This window comes from Orbicella faveolata, unplaced genomic scaffold, assembly GCF_042242905.1.
Source record: "Orbicella faveolata isolate gen_17 unplaced genomic scaffold, um_ofav_v1 contig_24, whole genome shotgun sequence".
In the NCBI taxonomy this organism is placed as follows: Eukaryota; Metazoa; Cnidaria; class Anthozoa; order Scleractinia; family Merulinidae; genus Orbicella; species Orbicella faveolata.
Window position 1 is genome coordinate 11,782,398 of NW_028301552.1, and position 18,610 is coordinate 11,801,007.

At 38.4% G+C, this 18,610-nt stretch overlaps 2 protein-coding genes across 3 annotated transcripts; one reads left to right on the forward strand and one right to left on the reverse strand.

Annotated features, from left to right (window-relative positions):
- Nucleotides 1-312: 312 nt before the first annotated feature.
- Nucleotides 313-15,585, reverse strand: LOC110043122 (U3 small nucleolar RNA-associated protein 25 homolog). Of its 2 annotated transcripts, XM_089292479.1 has the most exons (20): nucleotides 15,395-15,585; nucleotides 15,208-15,256; nucleotides 14,405-14,650; nucleotides 12,925-13,213; nucleotides 12,569-12,669; nucleotides 11,191-11,292; nucleotides 10,504-10,561; nucleotides 10,031-10,083; nucleotides 9,252-9,337; nucleotides 7,995-8,063; nucleotides 7,315-7,429; nucleotides 5,845-6,083; nucleotides 5,101-5,197; nucleotides 4,558-4,643; nucleotides 3,855-3,939; nucleotides 3,257-3,331; nucleotides 2,875-2,946; nucleotides 2,123-2,247; nucleotides 1,779-1,877; nucleotides 313-1,228 (listed from the first exon to the last, which is right to left on the reverse strand). In XM_089292479.1, the coding sequence occupies exons 1-20, from the start codon at nucleotides 15,520-15,522 to the stop codon at nucleotides 967-969; spliced, it is 2,436 nt and encodes an 811-aa protein (XP_089148605.1). In that variant the 5' UTR covers nucleotides 15,523-15,585; the 3' UTR covers nucleotides 313-966. The 2 variants fall into 2 exon arrangements, with proteins under 2 accessions (XP_089148605.1, XP_089148606.1); XM_089292480.1 differs by lacking the exons at nucleotides 313-1,228; nucleotides 1,779-1,877; nucleotides 2,123-2,247 and adding an exon at nucleotides 2,653-2,781 and having other exon boundaries at nucleotides 15,395-15,579.
- Nucleotides 15,585-18,578, forward strand: LOC110043123 (gephyrin-like). Its single transcript, XM_020748539.2, has one exon. The coding sequence runs from the start codon at nucleotides 15,652-15,654 to the stop codon at nucleotides 17,524-17,526; it is 1,875 nt and encodes a 624-aa protein (XP_020604198.2). The 5' UTR covers nucleotides 15,585-15,651; the 3' UTR covers nucleotides 17,527-18,578.
- Nucleotides 18,579-18,610: the final 32 nt, after the last annotated feature.

Genomic DNA, 18,610 nt, shown 5'->3' on the forward strand with positions numbered 1-18,610 from the left:
CTTAGTTTTTGTTATTCCCTTGAACAGGGTGCCATTTTTCGGGTTTCAATGCCTTAAATAGGGCATCGACTTGCGTTTGCTTCATCCTTAAACAGGACCAGGGTTTAAGACCTTTCGCGGCACACACCTAACCAAAATTCAAGGGAGTGCCCCCTGGGATGACATTAGAGACATTTAGCCTCGGGGTTTTCGCGTTAACGGCAAACAACAAGAGGCAGTTTCAGGTTGGGGGTTCCGCGTTCGACATTTGTGGCTTCCAAATGCTTGCTTTGCTTCTGACTTCGAGCAGCGCAGAAAACATTCTGACTCTCCTTACTGCGGTTTAGTTTATTTGCACTTTGATATCAAAGAAAGAGAAATTTTATAGAACATTACACGTAATGAAGAGAAGTAGAGAACACCATAAAGAAGACAAGTAGAGAACACCATGTGCGTTTACTAAATTTTGTTTCTAGTAACAACAGCTCATGATAAAATTTAAGAAATGTTAACCTCGATGCCTGCATCAACTGCACAAAACAAACTGACAGTTTCATTCTGTTTGAATATACTAGTTAGGGTGCAATTCTTTGCGACGTTCATAACTGCCACCAAACGACCAATACCAGTGGTTGTCGTCCAAATGTCTGAGATCAGATATAATGATATCCAGGACTATATAAGCCTAACGAGATCAGTGTACTGTGGCTTAATTGTTGGTTTGAGCTTGATTGTTCACACATAAGAAACAACCCAAGGGAGACGTGGATCTCTGTAGAATCATGCCATCAATGTCGAGTCTCGGCGGTCTGCTCAGCAGGGAATGATTTCAGCACATGGCCTCTTGGCTTTGGCTTTGGGCTTGGGCTTGGCAAGAGCAACTACTGCCATTTCAATACCCAAAGCTGACAGCTACTGTATTCAGGGCTTCGCTAGACTGCAAGGTATATTCTTTACACAGTGCGTGTACAAGAATACCATAACCATTCACGTGTCCTCGTCGCCACCAGTAACTAGCATGTACACCTGCTTATCGGAAGATATCATGTGACGGCAGCGCTGTGTGCCCACCACTCTGGCTAAACATAGCGCATTAGACTTTGTGTACAAGACAGTGCAAGTCACTGGATTGATTTGCGAGTCTGAACGACTCTTTCTTGTGTCCATATAGTTCAGAATCTCAGTGTAGAAGGTGGAGTAATGTGGGAGTTCATAGAATATGATGTTCTTAATCCCTCGGATTCGATACCTAAAAGAGAGGATTTAAGAATAATGCTTACGTTCACAAAAGTGAAACCTCGCTTACCAAGGTCTCTCTTCTATCCTTGAGAACAAGGCTCACAAGCAGATGGGTGATAGGAATAACAGACAACTCAACGAAAGAATAAACCCCATTTGAGATCACTGGTAATCAGTGAGGTCGTCTCCCAATTCAAATAAACTCTAACTCTATCGCGGACAATAAGATAATGTTCTTTCCCAGGATTATAGGCACGCAATACGTGCAGAAATCACAATGCAGACAGAGTGAACTAAGAAGCTGTAGTTGTTCGCACACATTGAGGACCTATAAGGTCATTGCTATGTTCATGTATGGAGATCTAATCAATAATGGAGTGAACTTCCAGACTCTAAGTTGAACATTTCAGCCTAAACGTATGATTAACCAACAGAGACCTTAATGTAAATCATGTCAGTGACCTAAAGAACTGGATTTTGGCTGCCTCTCTCATAGAGACATCATTTTTCTTGCTATTAAGTCTCTGTATACAGGTCTGACAGTCATAACAATCATTTACCTAAAGAAAAAGTAAAATCTTTCTGTAAACAAAAGAAACGGTCGTTTTCCTTGCTGGAAATATGTACGAGCCCTCTGTACCTCCTTCTGTTGCGAGTACCTGTAAAAGAGCATTGCAAAATTATTGAAAATAAGTTATTTCGTAAATTTATTGCAAATAAAAAGGTGAATACACAACTTAAAAGAGTTCTGCAGCAAATTTCTCTTGATCAATTGGAGAACCTTATGTTGCATGGCTTGTGCTATGATTACACAACACTGAATTAGCCTTTTCTTGATCCAGATGTTTGCAACGTCTTTCAATCCATATTTACCATGTGTAGATGACGCACAAACAGTACTCACTCTGAAATCTGCGCACATTCTAAGGCCTCCCGTTTGAAGTAATTTCTCAGCCGCACAAAGTCAAAGTAAGATGGAACAAAAATGGCTGTGTAACCCATTAGAGAACCTTTGAACTCTGGTAAAATCTGCAAGAGATATTGGGACAGAATGGTTCGCAAATCTACATCAAGTCCTGTAGACAAATGTAAAGTATTTGTCTCGAAAAGAAATGTGGTCTATGTTAATGGTTTACGTGTTGCAGTCTGAATTAACAAGTTGTTTGGCTAGCTGTAGCATCAGTGGGGTGGTTTTAATTAATGCACTGTGCTCTTTTAAAAATATTACAATGGCTTTGACAACCTGAAAAACTGCTCGGACTGGGGGGAATCTAGTGGGGGTTTGGGGGGGGGCTTGGTCAAACCCCCTAAATTAAAAAAAAGAGACATTATAACATGCTGACGGCCTCAGAGTGACGAAAACTCAGTTACGAGGACCTCAATTTTAAAAATACTCTGGAGGAGGATGCCTTTGGCATTCAATATCTTATACCTCCTTCTCTAAAATCCTGCATCCGCCCCAGTGGGAGAGGCTTGAAAAGGACCTGCATCCCCATCCTGAGCTAGTAGCAATATGTCTATGCTGCATGCTACAAATCATGGTACATTCCAAAGATATGGACACTAAGAAAACATTCAAGACACCAAGAATAGGAAAATTGATCTTTTCAGTGCAAAATGAAACTGTCACAACTAAGGAAAGTCTTACAAAGGCACCTCATTAATGAAGGTATGGAATCTTTTGTCAGCTGCTTCAGAAAAATTGGAGCAGTCAAAACGATGGAAAGCCTATTAGAGAAACCAGATATAACAAATTAGGCAACATAAAAAATGTCACAAGGAAGTCAATCTCAAGAAATCCTCCCATTGGTGACAGGGTGTTTTTACTGCATTAATATGTGCATGAAACAAGAAACTCTGATGTTACAAGCAAAGCACAAGCAAGCTGTAAAGTTAATGGATTTCAACTTGCAGCTGCAGGTAACAATTCAAGTTTTGAACATGACATACTATGCAAGTCAATGACTTTGCTACAATACAAGTCTTAAAGAATGATCAATCAAAAGCCGAATGCAGGACTTTCAAATTGAGTCCTTACCTGAGGAACCTGCACTGCTACTTGGCAAATCGAACCTGGTATGTCTGACAAAGAAATTTTCACTTTTCCAGCAAAATATGGTAATAGTCAAGGAACTTAACAGGAACAACCACAAATACTATGAATTGAAAAGAAAAGAACCATACTAAATGGCTGAATTTATACTAAAGACAAATTATCCGATGCCGAATTATATTAGAGGACGATTTTGGTATAAATCCAGTGCTAAGGAGAATTATCCAGCCAAATCGATCTTTGACTGATTCATCTGTGAGCAAGTCTTCTAAACACAGAATTTATACCTAGATGATTTATCCATCTCAGGCAGATGAATTACCATGTCAGATTGCTTCTTCGTTTCAGATGGATAATTTGTCCCCAGTTTAAATTCGGCCTATGTAAGTATTCTCTTTTAAATCCTACTAACTTTAAAGAGTAGATTGAATCTTCCGTCATCAGACAAATCCCATGTGATGCTCTCTTCTCTATACATATCATCTGAACCTGGACCTTAGTTTTGATCGTGCCTTAGATGTTTGATTGCAGATTTCAATTAAGTAATTAAACAAACAAACAATTAAATAAATTGTAAAAGGATATTGTAACAGTGCCTGTTAAAGAGTGAATTCATTTCAGGTGATACAAAACTACTGAATATTAGAGTCTGCCTGTAATATTTAGACCTGCAACCAAAAAAAGAACAATTAAAGAAAACTTGTATATGACCAAAAATTTACAGCTAATCATACCTTTTTGATACACTTCGGCAGCATACCAGGAAAGTTTGGTCCACCCAAAATACCCATGGCAGGACCAAACCATCCTGGTATACTTCCTAAACATACCATAAGAGGAACAATTGCTGGGTTTTTACAATCCTCAAAGTTGAGCAAGTGACCATAAAATCATAACCATATCAAAGACTTGATATCGCAGGATATCAGGACAGTACACACAGCTTCTGATTGGCTAATTGCAAATTTGGCTACATGTACGACAACATTTTGAGAGCTTGAACTTGCAGGTATGGTCCAAAGCAAGTGTCTTGTTAGTGCAGGACTACCACTCTTTGGCACCAGGATACCCTGGCACTTAGTCGGCACTCAAGTTTCGACTGGTACTTTGCTATGGACAGGATAGTGGGTTATCTACGGTACCTGTTATTCTTTCTTTGAACAACCCACCCAGTAAACCAAGTCTATGCTGTAATGCCTTTAAAGGAAATCAACTATTTTCTACAAAATCCAAGCATACTTACGATTTTAAACATTGTAATGGTCGAAATGTCACAACACACTCACCATTCATTCAGGCACCACATTCTGACACGAGAAAAGTCCACATCATGAGAATCTTTAGGTTGCTTATGAAGGTGATCGAAAATGTGCTGCAATAGGTCAGAGCAACAACTTAGTTCACAAAAACAGGCCAGCCTGAAAAGAAGCTGTGAAGAGCTCCCATTCTATTGAGGGGGAGTGAGAGTACAAAAATAACCTCATTTAACAAATAAAGAAGCCTAAGCCGCGTATTACACTGTGATAAAACACGACAGGCATTTGAGAACATGAGGAAAATGTAGAAAACCTGAGCTGCAGGCGAGTATTTTCTACATTTCTTGAGTGTTCTCAAATGTCCGGAGTCTTTGATCACAGTGTAATACATGGCTTAGGCGTCTTCATTTGCTTTATGATATGGAGGTAATGTGGCGAAAAACAATAAAACACGCTTTTTCTATGCTTTATACTCTGATAAAACATGGGTTTTTGACCAATCAGAGTGCACGCAGGGTACCATCTATATTATAATGATAACTAAATAACTTATTCTTCTCATATTGAGGTTACCAGAACATGTTCCCAGTTTTGCATCAGGAAGACATCTGTTTGGTCCATAATGACAACTTCAATTGACGAAAGAAAATCATACTCATAGGACTTCTCTCTATAAAGAAATCACAGCCAGTGCTTAATACTGACAATCTGATTACGTTAAATCTACCTTCATATACTGACCATCCACTTGTCAGCACTAAAGTCAAAATATCAGGTCACCTTACTAATTGCCTTACAAATTTTCTCATTGTTAGTTCCGAGTATTTGGAGATATCATTACACCAAGTAAGCTATTTAATGTACATTAAATTATGCCATGACATGAGCAGTCAGCATTTTGTCCAAAAACCTAATTATTATTTACAAGCACAGGTCAGTGACCAGAACAGCCATGAGTAGTACAGGGGTTCACCATTTGTTTTTTGGCTTTTTTTATAGATCGCACTATTTTCTTGTTGCCTCTTCAGAGGCATTGAATAAAAAATAGACCGTGTGTTGACCTATGTTTACTTATACATGGCTCTGGTTAAAATTTGCTCTTACTGGATTTAAGGCTGTAGTAGTTTCACCATTTGAGAGATGAAAAGAGACCACGGAAAATACTCGTTCAAAGAACAGAAAATCAAAGAGACTTGTCTACTTTTATATTGAACTGCAAAATCATTTGTACAATTTTTTTCTTCACAATAATTAGTTGTGACTGCATACAAAGCTGGAGAGGTGTTGCAACACAAATAAATATTTAAAAATTATTACCCCTGATTTCCTATGATTGTCCTCAAACCAAGGGGTGAAGCAATAATGATGTCTGAAGAGTTAAACTTTGCATAAAGTTTCATGGATTTTCTCATGACAGAAATTCCCAGCCTGAAACAATCATCAATGTTTCCTGCAAACATCTGTTTAAAGTCCTCAGACCCAAAGTCTTTAGAACTGTCACCATCATCATTTTCAGTGAACTCATCATAGAAGCGTTTCTTGTTCATAACTTGGCCCTGCAAATGATAAGAGAAGGGTTTTACCATGCATTACTGGGGGTCGACACTAGACCTGGCGCAGACTTTTTTCAAAATTGTGTTTCTCATATGTTGGTTTCCTCATGCCACTGGTGGGTCAACAAGGGCTACTGATATTTAAAGGTAACTCAGTCACAAAGGTTGTCTAGCTTTGACAAGTCAAGACCTTATGGATTATCCACGGACTTTGCCCAACCTACTTGTCATCCCTCCTACAACAATACTACCTGCAACGAAACCTACGCTCATCCTCTAAACTTCTTTTTACTGTCCCTACTGTGAACTCTGTGACATATGGTGAACATGCCTTTTCTTTCTCCGCACCTATATTATGGAACAATCTTACTACCGGATTCTATTAAAAATACAGCATCTCTTTCATCTTTTAAATCTGCCTTCAAGACATTCTTGTTTCGGAAATTTTATTTTTGATTTATTATATGAGGAACTGTACCTAGCTTTCATGTCACCTAATTTTTAAATTAACTATTTCATTTATTTTATGTATTACTGTTATAAGAAACATTGTGTAGGTGTCAACTAATTTATTTTTTTTCTTATATAGTAATGTAAGTGCATCAAGTTTTCTAAATGCGCCCAAAAAACTTTATTATTATTATATATTATTATGGTTCAAACAACATAGGGAATACAATAGATTTCTCTACGCGCCATGCAAAAAAACATAACGTAACCCCTAATAGTCACAGGGAAGGCATAATGGCCTAATGGTTGGCAACCTGGACTCCAGCTTGAGCAGCTCAGGTTCGAAACCTTGGCCAGGATCTTTGTGTGTGTTTTCTTGGGCACGAGCATAAATGGGTACCAGTGAATAGAATGCTGAGGGGTAACTCTAGGATGGACTAAAATCCCATCCAGGGAGAGAGTAGAAATATCCTAATTGCTTCATGCTACAGAAACAATGATAAGCTCTGGTTGTATTGGCCACTGGAGGCAGAGTGTGACCCATTCAAGTGAATAGTACATTCAAATTTTAAACTGAGTGTGACATCTTCATTTTCCTTCAACAACAGCTATCACCAAAATGCAAGAGCAATGAGAGACTATTTAAAAAGAAAACAAAAGAAGTATAATTCAACATTGCTGACCCTTGACCCTGTGCTCATCAGGTAGAACACACCCTGACCCCTGACCCCTGGCCCTGATGTCATCAGGTAGCACATGCCCATGCCACCTTCTGTTATCTTACCTCTTCTCCTGGGCAGATCAATTGCATCAACACTTCAACCACTTTTAATGCTGCATCTCTGAATGGAACCAAAATCACTATCTTTGGCCTTGTTAGTCCTTGATCACGTTGTTCACTGTGAGAGAAAATTAATACCTTTGTAAATGTATGCTAGGATATACAGTTACATAATAGAACATAGCAATTTATTTAACCATAGAGGTAGGAATGTTTTACAGTTGTATTGTTTCAAACAACAGATAGTTCTCCATGTAAAAATAAATGTTAAACTAAGAAATGAAAGATGCTTGCCATCAGCAACATTCCACATCAGGGTTTCTTTGAAGCCCCTTTAAATAATTAAATGATATTATTGTCAATAAATAAACATAAAATGGTGATACATCCCAGAATGCAGAGGGCAGGCACATCAGTTGGATATTTTACAAGAGTGAATTTAAGTAACAGAACTCAGAAATACTGAGACCATTACCAGTTTGTGGAGAGGAGGACCCCGGAGGAGGACCCGGAGGAGGATCCCAGAGGAAGACCTCAGAGGAGGACTTAAACCTGAGATTACTTTAACCACTTGCCTGAGAAAACAATTCTGGAAAAAACAAAATCTGACCAAACTTTGCACAAAATATTTCAGTTTCATGAAAGCCACTGCTTACAATGCTTCAAAAAGTCACTGGACTTACCCAATGTCTTTCTTGTCTTTCCAAGATTGAACAATTGCAGCTGTGTTCTTTATCACTGTGGAACGTGTCCTGTTGTATCATGCAACAAATTAATAACAAACAACTGATTGCATTGTGAACCAAGAGAAATCATATATAAAGCTTCAGGTATAACATTTGTGATATTTTACAAGTCACATATACCTTCCAGACAAAAAAAATAGTTCAATATTAATAAGAAATAATAATAAACACTGGGATGGGAATTTAGCAGTGGTACATCCTTGGAGAGACTCTTCCTCCACTGTTTCCAGATCAAATTGACACCCCTAATTTGACATTTATAAGGGTTGGTTTTTTTAATAATATAATCAAAAGAAATAACAAAATCTTCATTCCCAATTCCTAGTAAAAAAGTATAATAGTCCATAATATAAATTCCAGTGTTACTATTATCATATGAATTGCAGAACTGTTAACAACTGCCTTGCAGAGTGGAGGTTGGGTGCCTAGGACATTCAGTAGCTTCCACTATTAGCAGCCAGCTCCTGCTGTAGATGGAGACCACTCCCATGGCTGGCAAATCCTAGCAACCAGTCATACACGCCCATACAGAAGGGAAAAAACAGGCACCTGTCGCACTGATAAAACAGTGGAAAGACAGGGAGGGACAGGAGAGTTGAAAAAGCCTCTAAAAAAAGACCCCATGCTCGAAAAAAAAGCTGAATGCTACATTGTCCTTTGGTCCAAGAACAGGAAGAATCCTAGCCTGCAAACGCAGACGTATTTCCGGCTGTTGCCAAAAAATAACATCTGTGAACCCGAGCCAGGAAACGATTTCTGTGATGTAATGACTTTTGTTTCTCTTTGGCCAATCAGATTCCATGATACAATGAAACTCGAGCGCTCCTCACAGTGAATAGCTCACACAGTAGTTCTGGGGCTACTTGAGCTAAACTGTGATTGGCTTAAAATTCCCACATCACAGAAATCCTTTCCTGGCTTGGGTTCGCAGACATTATTTTTCGGCAGAGACAAGCGACAGCCGGAAATACGTCTGCATTCGCAGGCTAGAAGAATCCTGCACATGCCTGTATCTTAATGCTGCTGACCAGAAGGGTAAGACTGGTGCTCCTTATTGTTTACTCCAACAAATTGCAGTTACATGTAACTGCATGTGCGTGTATTATACAATCTTATGTTAAGCTTATGTTCAGAAATTAGTCAGTCTTACTTCAAAATGTCATAGCTTATGTTCAGAAATTAATTTGGTCTTACTTCAAAATGTGATTGACAGCATGAAGACAATAAAGCCTTCTTATTTCATCACCATTTTGGAACGTTCGGTTGGAATAAAATACATCCTGAAATTAGATAAGAATTGAGTCATGAACTACTCAGCATCATGAGTGCCAGGGGGCAACTCTAGATAAAACCTTCTGCATATTACAGTAACTACGCACATTTAGGGGTTTCATTAAGTGGCTGGGCACCATGGCAAATCGACTGACTGTGAGGATGATTTTGCCCACCTGGTTTGACCATCTCAGAAAAGTCCTTCCTATAAAGAAGTTCAGTTCAAAAAGTTTTGTCTGCCTGTGAAACCAGTTGCCCTACTGCTGAAAACATTTTACAATGAAACCCCTGACACTGTACCCACCCAATTCCATAAGCCTGACTGACTGATTGAACTGAACAACCAGAGGGCTCACAGAGGGATGGATGGACAGAGAGATGGAAAAACAGACGGACTAACTAAGCAGCTGACTGATTTGCAGACCAACTAACTGATAAACCAACCAACAGATGGACTGACCAAGCAGCCAACTGACTGATGGGCCAACGGACAGGCAAATGGATGGTTGTATCGATGGATTGATGGACTGACAGACTAACCAAGCAACCAATTTGTTGAACGTTTAGTGGCTGGTTTAGATTAATAACTTGATGCATAAATAACTAAGCAATCATATAACACCAACTTCCCTCTCATAATATGCAAAATTAGTAGGAAACATCTGTGACTTAACAAATCTATTTAAATAGTTTTTACTGACCTGATATGAGTTGATCATATGAAAGAGATCCCGCTGAAGAGGAGTGAACACACCTGTCAAATAAATATCCAAACTATATAAAAGTGGCACAATGTATGTTAGAAACAACTAAATAGATAAGAAAGATTTACAAAGCAGTTATGATTTAAAACCTGGGGAGCAAAAATAAATTCCCACTGCAAATGTCAAAGTCAGAAAAGAGATTTCTACTTCTGTATAATAATATTGTAACCATATATTAAGCTCTCATTTTATTTATTTGTTTATAAATTTGACTTCTCAGCAGCCATATTGGTGTCTCAAAACAATAAAATAGCAGCTTTTCTTGCGTATTTAAACACTTTATTTTGTTTCAAGAAATTTGCATGGCTGCTGGCCTTGTGATTGAAAACGCTCTCTCTACAATTTTTTACTAGACGAGCAATTCTGATCGTAAGGAAAAATTAAAATCAGATGGAATATAAATGACACACCTTCAGAGGCAGGTAATTTATTGATGGCCTGCCATTTTTGAGCAAGTCTTGCTTCTACCTGCAAGAAGATAAATTTAAAATGATGGCCACAAATTGACAGCCAGATCATTGTTAGTCAGAACTTTTGATGGTAATGTGTTGGAAAAAAAATGCATTCATTGCACTCTTGGAAAATGCAGACTGTTATTTTAAAAGACGAAACAGAAAGTCTTTTTTTCATATACTGACATAGAAACTTTGGACTGCCAATTTTTATGCATTCAAGAACTATCTTACTAGAACTTTCAAGAAGATTTACTGTACTGGTTTAAACAGGTTTTACTAGATGGTGTAGCAAGTCCCTTGTCAGCTTCGTTATTACGTCAGATTAAAAAATGTTTTGCTTTACTGTTTACTAGCCTGTTGTTTATGAATTCTTGTAAATAGCAGGGTGGTTTTAGCATGTTTTTCAACATAATGATTGCAAAAAAATGTTGAAAGAACAAGAAGTGTCTGGACAATTAAAAAAAGTAAATAAAACGTTTTGAATCCACACTTGAAAAATATTGGTCCCATGATTACAATAATCTACTACTAAAATACTAACCTTTCAGAGACACTGTATTACAAAAATAACACCAAAACATTTGACCAAAGCCAATCTGATACTTTTGATCTATTTGTAGATGACAACACTCTGAGCATTACCTTCAAATCAGAAAATGTTGCTTCCTTCTCAATGTTTGTATCTACAGTGGGTAAATCCTCAGCAGATGGAACTATCTCAGTTACGCTACCAAATGAAGGAATCTGTTTATGAAGAATAAAAAGTGTTGTTGCTGTTCTGCCCTAGTTATTCAAAGTGTGGATAATGCTAGATCCACTAGGTAAAATCACTAAATACTGGATAGCTTCGGTTTTCTGTAAGGCGTTAGCACTTATCCACAGCACAACAATTTGTGTGGTGGACAGCGTTATCCACGTGAAGAAAGAAAGAAATGATCATGGTAAAATTGTGGTTTATAAAAACATGGTAGAAATGTCAGAAAGATGCTACTGTTAAAAAAATGAAATTAATAAGTGAAGATAAAAAGCTACTAACAGTTCTACTCAGCAAAACCTGATACAGCTGCCATAGTTTTGATGGATGATTTTTCATCTATTTACTATTAATAATATAATGAACCTGGCCTGGGTTGTTTGAAAGGTGGATAACACTATCCAGCAGATAGCGTGGTTTGTTTTGTTAACACTTATAAGCTGGATAGTGATTTATCCAATGGATAACATAATCTGTGGCACACGAGCGGAGCCCCACACCTTAGAAAATGTGGTAACCCATTGATCTGAAAAATTTTGGTTGTCACATGACTGTCCGTATGTCCGTACACTAATACTTTGGAAACTAAGAGAGTAGCACCATTACCATGACTACATCTTTAATTTATGGGCATCCAAGCTATTGTTAATTGACAGCTGTCACAACAAGCTATCCACTGACCAGTATCACATGACCATATTGTGGGCTCAGGCTTACAGCTCATCGAGGTTACATTTTTTTTTTTTGAAGTTGACTGCTGACCAGCTACTTGTTTTCCAATTGGATGATGGGCTCAAGTCAGGTTATTTCTCTGGGGGAGAAGGAGGGAGTACTCGGAAAGGCAAAATTTTGGTGTAAAGTAACCCCTGGGGCATTCTTGACTTTTCTTCTGACATATTCCTTGCACAATCATTTCTTGGAAACTGCTTAATATATTGCGTGCGTAATTTATACAATCTTGGTTAGGCTTATTGGGTATAGTTTGTTAAAATTTACCTGGAAAAAAATAACAAAACCACATGCTGAACAAAATTATTACATGCTCACAATTGATCATTTTTTGAGTTTCTGATCCAAGATAAAATCATTCTCTTTTTCCTTTATGGTCCATTATTGCAATCAGGAGCTCCGCTTTTAGGCTTGGCTAAATCTATACATTAGATATCATTTCCCCTTACTGATTGCAACACATTTCTATTATTACCAGCTCATAGAATTTGGTTGTACATCAATGTATTATTGAGACTAATAATTATTGTTACTTACTTTTCTTGTTTTCTGCTGCCATGTTCTGAGATTGCCAAGAGACTTCTCAACACTTTCGTCGAGGTCTTGCTCAAAATGAACAGTAAATGGATCTCTAGATCCTGTAGAGAGGTATATATTTAATAATGTACTATGCAATCAATAAACCACATCTTGATATTCTAATCACAGACTAAAACCATGATAATAGAAATCTCCCCTGAAGACAACAACAAAATTAATATACACTATCTGACACATTTCACTGGTAAAATAATGTTTCATTTCCACTAGCTGCTTTTTCTTTGTCAAGAACAGATCAAAGAACCCAAGTCCTTAGCACTGCCTGAGATTTAAGAATTAAGCAACTACTACACCTGTTAAAGTTTTTCCTTTACCATGTTCCTTGTCACTTCCATTATCATCATCCTCCTTTTCGTCATCATCATCACTTTCTTCATTTACTACATTTTCTTTTCTATAATCATCGCCAATATTTTCAGTTTGCTCATCACTGTCACCAAAATCGTCATCCTTATCACTGTCATCATCCCCCTCCTCATCATCATTGTTATCATCATTTCTGTCATTACTATCAGCTTTAGTGGTGTAACGTTTTTGAGCTGTGTCAAAGCCAGTATCACTATTTTGTTCTTCTCCTTCATTCTGTGGTGAAACCAAGACAAGAGTTATACAAAACATAGAATGTGTTGATTGATGATTCATCTCTGCGTAAATCATTATAATCAGTCACGTGATGTTATATTTTACTGTGGTATGCAAACTGTACTAAAGAGAAAAGGTCATGAACTGTACTTGTGCAAGGTACAGGCAATTTCCCTATACGTCTATTCTCTTGCCAACTTCTCTTGGTATCCTTTTCTACTGTCAAGCAACCCTTTCCAGACAGAATTTTCACTCATTCCTACTTACATTTCTTTACAGATCAACAGTGCAATGGCTTTATTGTTATCAATCCTCACTATCCCTGATTAGACAGACAGTTAACAATTTGACCACTAATTACTCCCGTCTAGATCATTCTCTAGCCCGGAGAACAAGGGAGACATCTCTTTAAAAACTGGAGACGGGGCACACCCCTAACTATTAAAGAATTTCTTTGCTCGTTAAACAAGAAAATACTACAGTACTTTAAATTTACAAAGTCCATTTTTTTTTTCACATTCTGACCTAGTGCAGGGTTCAAAAAACTCACCATCTAGTGGTCCTGAGAGTCCAAAATGTTTTTACATGAGAAACAATCGTAAAGTTTTATTACTTTTGATACCATTTCATTACCTTAGCAAGCTGAAGATAATGACAATTTGGTTGAAAACTTGAAAATGAAACAATAATCACAATATCACAATAATAATCATGTCCAAATTTGTGAACAAGCAAGTTGCTCAGCTTCAATGCTTCATTCTTCATGTATATCCTGTAGCTTAAAATGAATCTCAGGTCAAAATGATTTCAAACTACTTGTAGGTTGATTTGCATTTCCTTTGTTTAAGGAACACGGTTGTAAATCTGGAACAAAGGAAGGAACATACAAATCAAACTAGTTTAAAATCACTTTGACCTAAAATTCATTTTAAACTACTGATAACATATATAATAATTAAAAGTGCTTTATTATAGTTGTCTGATAAAAACTGAAAAAAACATTTTACCTTGTTTTGGTTGGGGCATGCAGAGACAAAATTTCTTATTCTCCGCCTACTACCGGTACATATTTTTGGGGAGACCCTCCTAGTGAAGTCCATACCAGGGTTTATTTGGTTATTTGGCATTGAGGCACTTAGCAAAGGTCAGGTTACCTTATCGATCTTAAAGATAAAATCTCTAGATGGGTACCTGAAATCCCTCTGGTTCTGTCGATGCTATGTCACCATTAACATGCTTTCTAACTTCTGCAACTTCTTCCTCACTTTCAACTTGTTCCATTTCTTCTTCATCTTCATCTCCTTCACTCTCATTCTCTTTCCATTTCTCTTTTAACTCGTCTGTGTATAATCTAGAATTGATGCCTAATGTGTTCACCAACTCTAAGTATGGATTAGCAATCTCCTGTTCACTATCTGAACTCTCTGATTCATGATTCTAAGAAAAAAAGAAAAGAACCAAGACTATTAGCCAAAACTTGCAAATTATGATTGCTTGACGCAACTAGCAGTTATTTACTGTGAGTTGGCACTGGGTTAAAACAGGTTAAGTTTGCTAGAATCTAATGGATAGAAGGGGACAACTGATCCTTAGAAAACCTTGATACACCGATTCAACTTGATCCAAAGCATTTATTCCATGGCCATGAGAAAGGGATGGTTCCAAAACTCGCTCAAAAATACCTGCATTCAATGCATTCAACGCATTCAAACTATGCCCAGATTGGTGTCCTTAAGGGGTTTAATTCAGATTTTCTGATGAGTATTCCTGACCTTTTCATTTGGGAGTCCCCTGGAGGGCCCCCCTGGGGAGTATCAAAATGTATGGTACCAACTTCTGATTCCTTCTCATTGCGTGAACTACAAGATATCAAATGGATTTTAAGCCGTGCTACTTTAATTTTTTTTTTCTTTTAGGATCCTTGTGGAGCAAAGTCTGAAATAAGTTTTAAACTTTGAAGCAGCACAAGTCTAGTAATTAAGTGTTTTCATTACCTGAGCTCTATTGAATTCTTGCCTTGGTCTCTTCACCTTTTTCCCGTGTCTAAAGGATAAGTGAAAAAAGACGGCAACAACACAAGGTGGTCAAGAAAGCTTGTGGATTCGCAACACACGTGCACAAACGAAATATGTCAACAAACCCAGTTATCTAATGTGAAAAGACACCTGGGAAGAAACCTACTCTGTATCCACAGGATGCTCTTTTCCATATTCTTTAAGATACCGCTTTTGACCTTTTGATGGTTTTTTACCGTTTTTCTTCGTTCGATCGTGCTGTCTTCTTCCATTCCCTCTCTTGCCTTTCGCCATCTTGAATGTTGAACAGATTAAGACTGGGTACTAGGGTGACCGACGAATCATCGGATTTCTTCGGTAAACTTCGTAAAACAATTCGTGCATCTCTGAAGACAACTCGTTTCACATCTCCATGAATCCAAGATGTCCGCTGTAGTGAAGGTCGGAATTTTAACTGTTAGCGACAGATGCTCTCGTGGGGAAGCCGAGGATAAGAGTGGGCCAAATTTGCAGAAGCTAGTGAAGTCCTCTAAACTAAATGTTAGCGAAGTTCAGTGTGATTGTGTCCCTGACGAACGAAACGAGATCAAAAGAGTACTTCTCAAATGGTGCGATTTGGAAGAGTTGCACCTTGTGTTAACAACTGGAGGGACGGGTTTTTCTCCAAGAGATATCACCCCTGAAGTGACCTCGGAAGTCATTGAAAAGCCTGCGCCAGGTCTTTCACTTGGAATGTTGAGCGAGTCACTTAAAGTCACACCAATGGCCATGTTGTCCAGGGCAACCTGTGGAATAAGGAACAGGACAATTATTATCAACTTGCCAGGAAGTCTCAAGGGATCCCAGGAATGTTTTCAGTTTGTTCTACCTGCTTTGCCACATGCAATAGAAGTGTTGCGCGATAGTCCAAATGTGGGTGTTACCCATGCATCCATGCAAGGTCCCGCCCATTCTTCAGTTTCGACCCACCATACATGTCCACATAAGGCCCATGGCAAAGCAATTAGAGATCTCAGCAGAGTTGCAGAGAGAGATCGTCATTCTCCATATCCTCTTGTTCCAATGGATGAAGCCCTTTCTATGATTATGGCAAATTCTCAACGCCTTCCACAGAAGGTTATAACCTTAGAAGAATCACTAGGTTTTATACTGGCTTCAGATGTGTTTGCCAAAGAGCCATTCCCTGCATTCCCTGCATCAGTCAAAGATGGGTATGCTGTGTTGGCGTCAGATGGACCCGGGGAACGTTTGGTCCTAGGTCCTGTCACTGCAGGGGAGGTCACAGCCTGTAGTGTGACTTCCGGTCATGTGATGCGCATTACCACAGGTGCACCATTGCCACCAGGAGCCGATGCAGTTGTGCAAGTTGAAGATACTGAATTACTTGAAAGTGACAATGAAGGAAGAACTGAGAAAAGGATTAAAATTCTTGCAACTCCTAAGCCTGGGCAGGACATAAGGCCCATTGGTTTTGATGTGAGTAACGGTCAACAAGTTCTAACAGCTCTTCAGAAGCTAGGACCAGCAGAACTGGGTCTCATGGCTTCTTTGGGATTGACTGAGGTTGAAGTATTCCAAAAACCAAAGGTTGCAGTCCTTTCTACTGGAAATGAGGTGGTCAGTCCAGGTGAGGACACCAGAGCAGGACAAATCAGGGACAGCAATAAAATTGCTCTGAAGTCACTGATCAGAACACATGGATTTGAGGCACTTGATTTGGGAATAGCAGCTGACAACCCTCAAGACCTTCAAAACAAACTTTCTGTTGGTCTGGAAAAAGCTGATGTTCTCGTGTCATCGGGTGGAGTGTCAATGGGGGAGAAAGATTTCCTGAAACCTGTTCTGGAAGATCTGCTTGGAGCCACCATCCACTTTGGAAGAGTATTTATGAAGCCAGGCAAGCCAACAACCTTTGCAACAACCACGATCAATGGCAAGAAGAAACTGATATTTGCCCTTCCTGGAAATCCTGTCTCTGCTATGGTTACATTCAACTTGTTTGTCCTCCCAGCGCTGCGCAAGTTGGCTGGCTTCCAACATCCTCAGTTAACTAAAATTAAAGCCAAGTTGCCGCAGCCTGTTGATCTGGATCCAAGGCCGGAGTATCAGCGAGTTGTCTTATCTTGGAAGCCGGGAGAAGCAATACCATGGGCAATATCTACTGGTAGTCAATGTAGCAGTAGGCTGCTGAGCATGAGAACTGCTAATGCTCTGCTTGTGTTGCAACCCAGGAGTGATAATCTAAGCAGAATTGGTGCTGGAGAGATTGTTGATGCATTAATAATAGGTGAAATCTAATCAGACAACCCTTGGAGGATGACTCAAGGTTTATTGCACTTATGAAGAAATTGGTATTGTTAAAAAGAACAGTGATTTACATAGCACAGCACATGCTCACCCAAATCATTATTAGTTTAATTGTGATCTGGGGGCAGGGAGGGGGTTCTCCCCAAAGTTTTTGGTGGGGGTGTGTGACCCGTACCTTGAAGCCTCTGTGCTATTTCAGACCAAATGTATGTTTTAGACCAAATGTGTGTTTAATTTTAGACCTGAATGAAAGTTGATACCCAATTGGCTTTCATTTGCATGAACACTTGAGAAGGGCTACAAATTTCCCAATGTTGCTGTGAAAAAAAAAAAGTTTCTTTTAAACAAAACACCTAATGCCAAGCCAGAGTGAAAAACATACCCTATTTCAGACCAAATTGGTCGAAATCTACATCCTTTTTTGGACCAAAACCGCTCAAAAACCACATCCTATGAGCCTGCACTGACCTATAGCCCATATAAGAGAATACCCCACCCCTACCCCCTGGGGTTGTGATATAATTAATGTAAAAGCAAAATAACCAGACATGACCCTGAGAATTTCAATTCTGTGTACGGAGGAAATGAGAAAATTATTTTAATACAGAAAAGTGATATCAACATAAGGTATGGATTAGGAAACTCAATATTAGAGTAGTTTTTCAATTGAGTGTTGAAAGTAATCAGGCAATTACTTTCACTGGTTTTGGTTTTGGTTTCACAACACTCCATTGAAAACTACTCTAGTACTATTAATTATTGGTGAAAAAGTTCAGAGCTTTGTAGCTCAATGGTTTATCCTAGCTATAGATAGGTAAATAGATATTTTTTGTGTGGTACATTAGAAAAATTTGCACAGAGGGCGGTCACTTTTAATATGAACTCTGATCAGAAACTATACTTTTAACAAATGCTCCAAACCTGAGAATGAAGTGCTTTTAACGAACAAGAAAATATTATAATAAGTTGAAAAATTTATCATGATGCAGGGATATTTTTGTAATGAGTTGCTCATGACCATACCATTAAAATTATTGATAGTGGGTTGTTTGTTTGTTTTTTAATTTTTCAGAAA

What these genes read in the sequence shown, in the direction of transcription:
- LOC110043122 (XM_089292479.1), bottom strand. Translation starts at nt 15,522, where the DNA reads ATGGCGAAAGGCAAGAGAGGGAATGGAAGAAGACAGCACGATCGAACG. An exon ending in AAAGACAAGAAAGACATTGG is followed by an intron (nt 7,430 to 7,994) that starts GTAAGTCCAGTG and finishes TTTCTCTCACAG; the next exon opens with TGAACAACGTGATCAAGGAC. An exon ending in TCCATACCTTCATTAATGAG is followed by an intron (nt 2,248 to 2,874) that starts GTGCCTTTGTAA and finishes TATCTCTTGCAG; the next exon opens with ATTTTACCAGAGTTCAAAGG.
- LOC110043123 (XM_020748539.2), top strand. Translation starts at nt 15,652, where the DNA reads ATGTCCGCTGTAGTGAAGGTCGGAATTTTAACTGTTAGCGACAGATGC.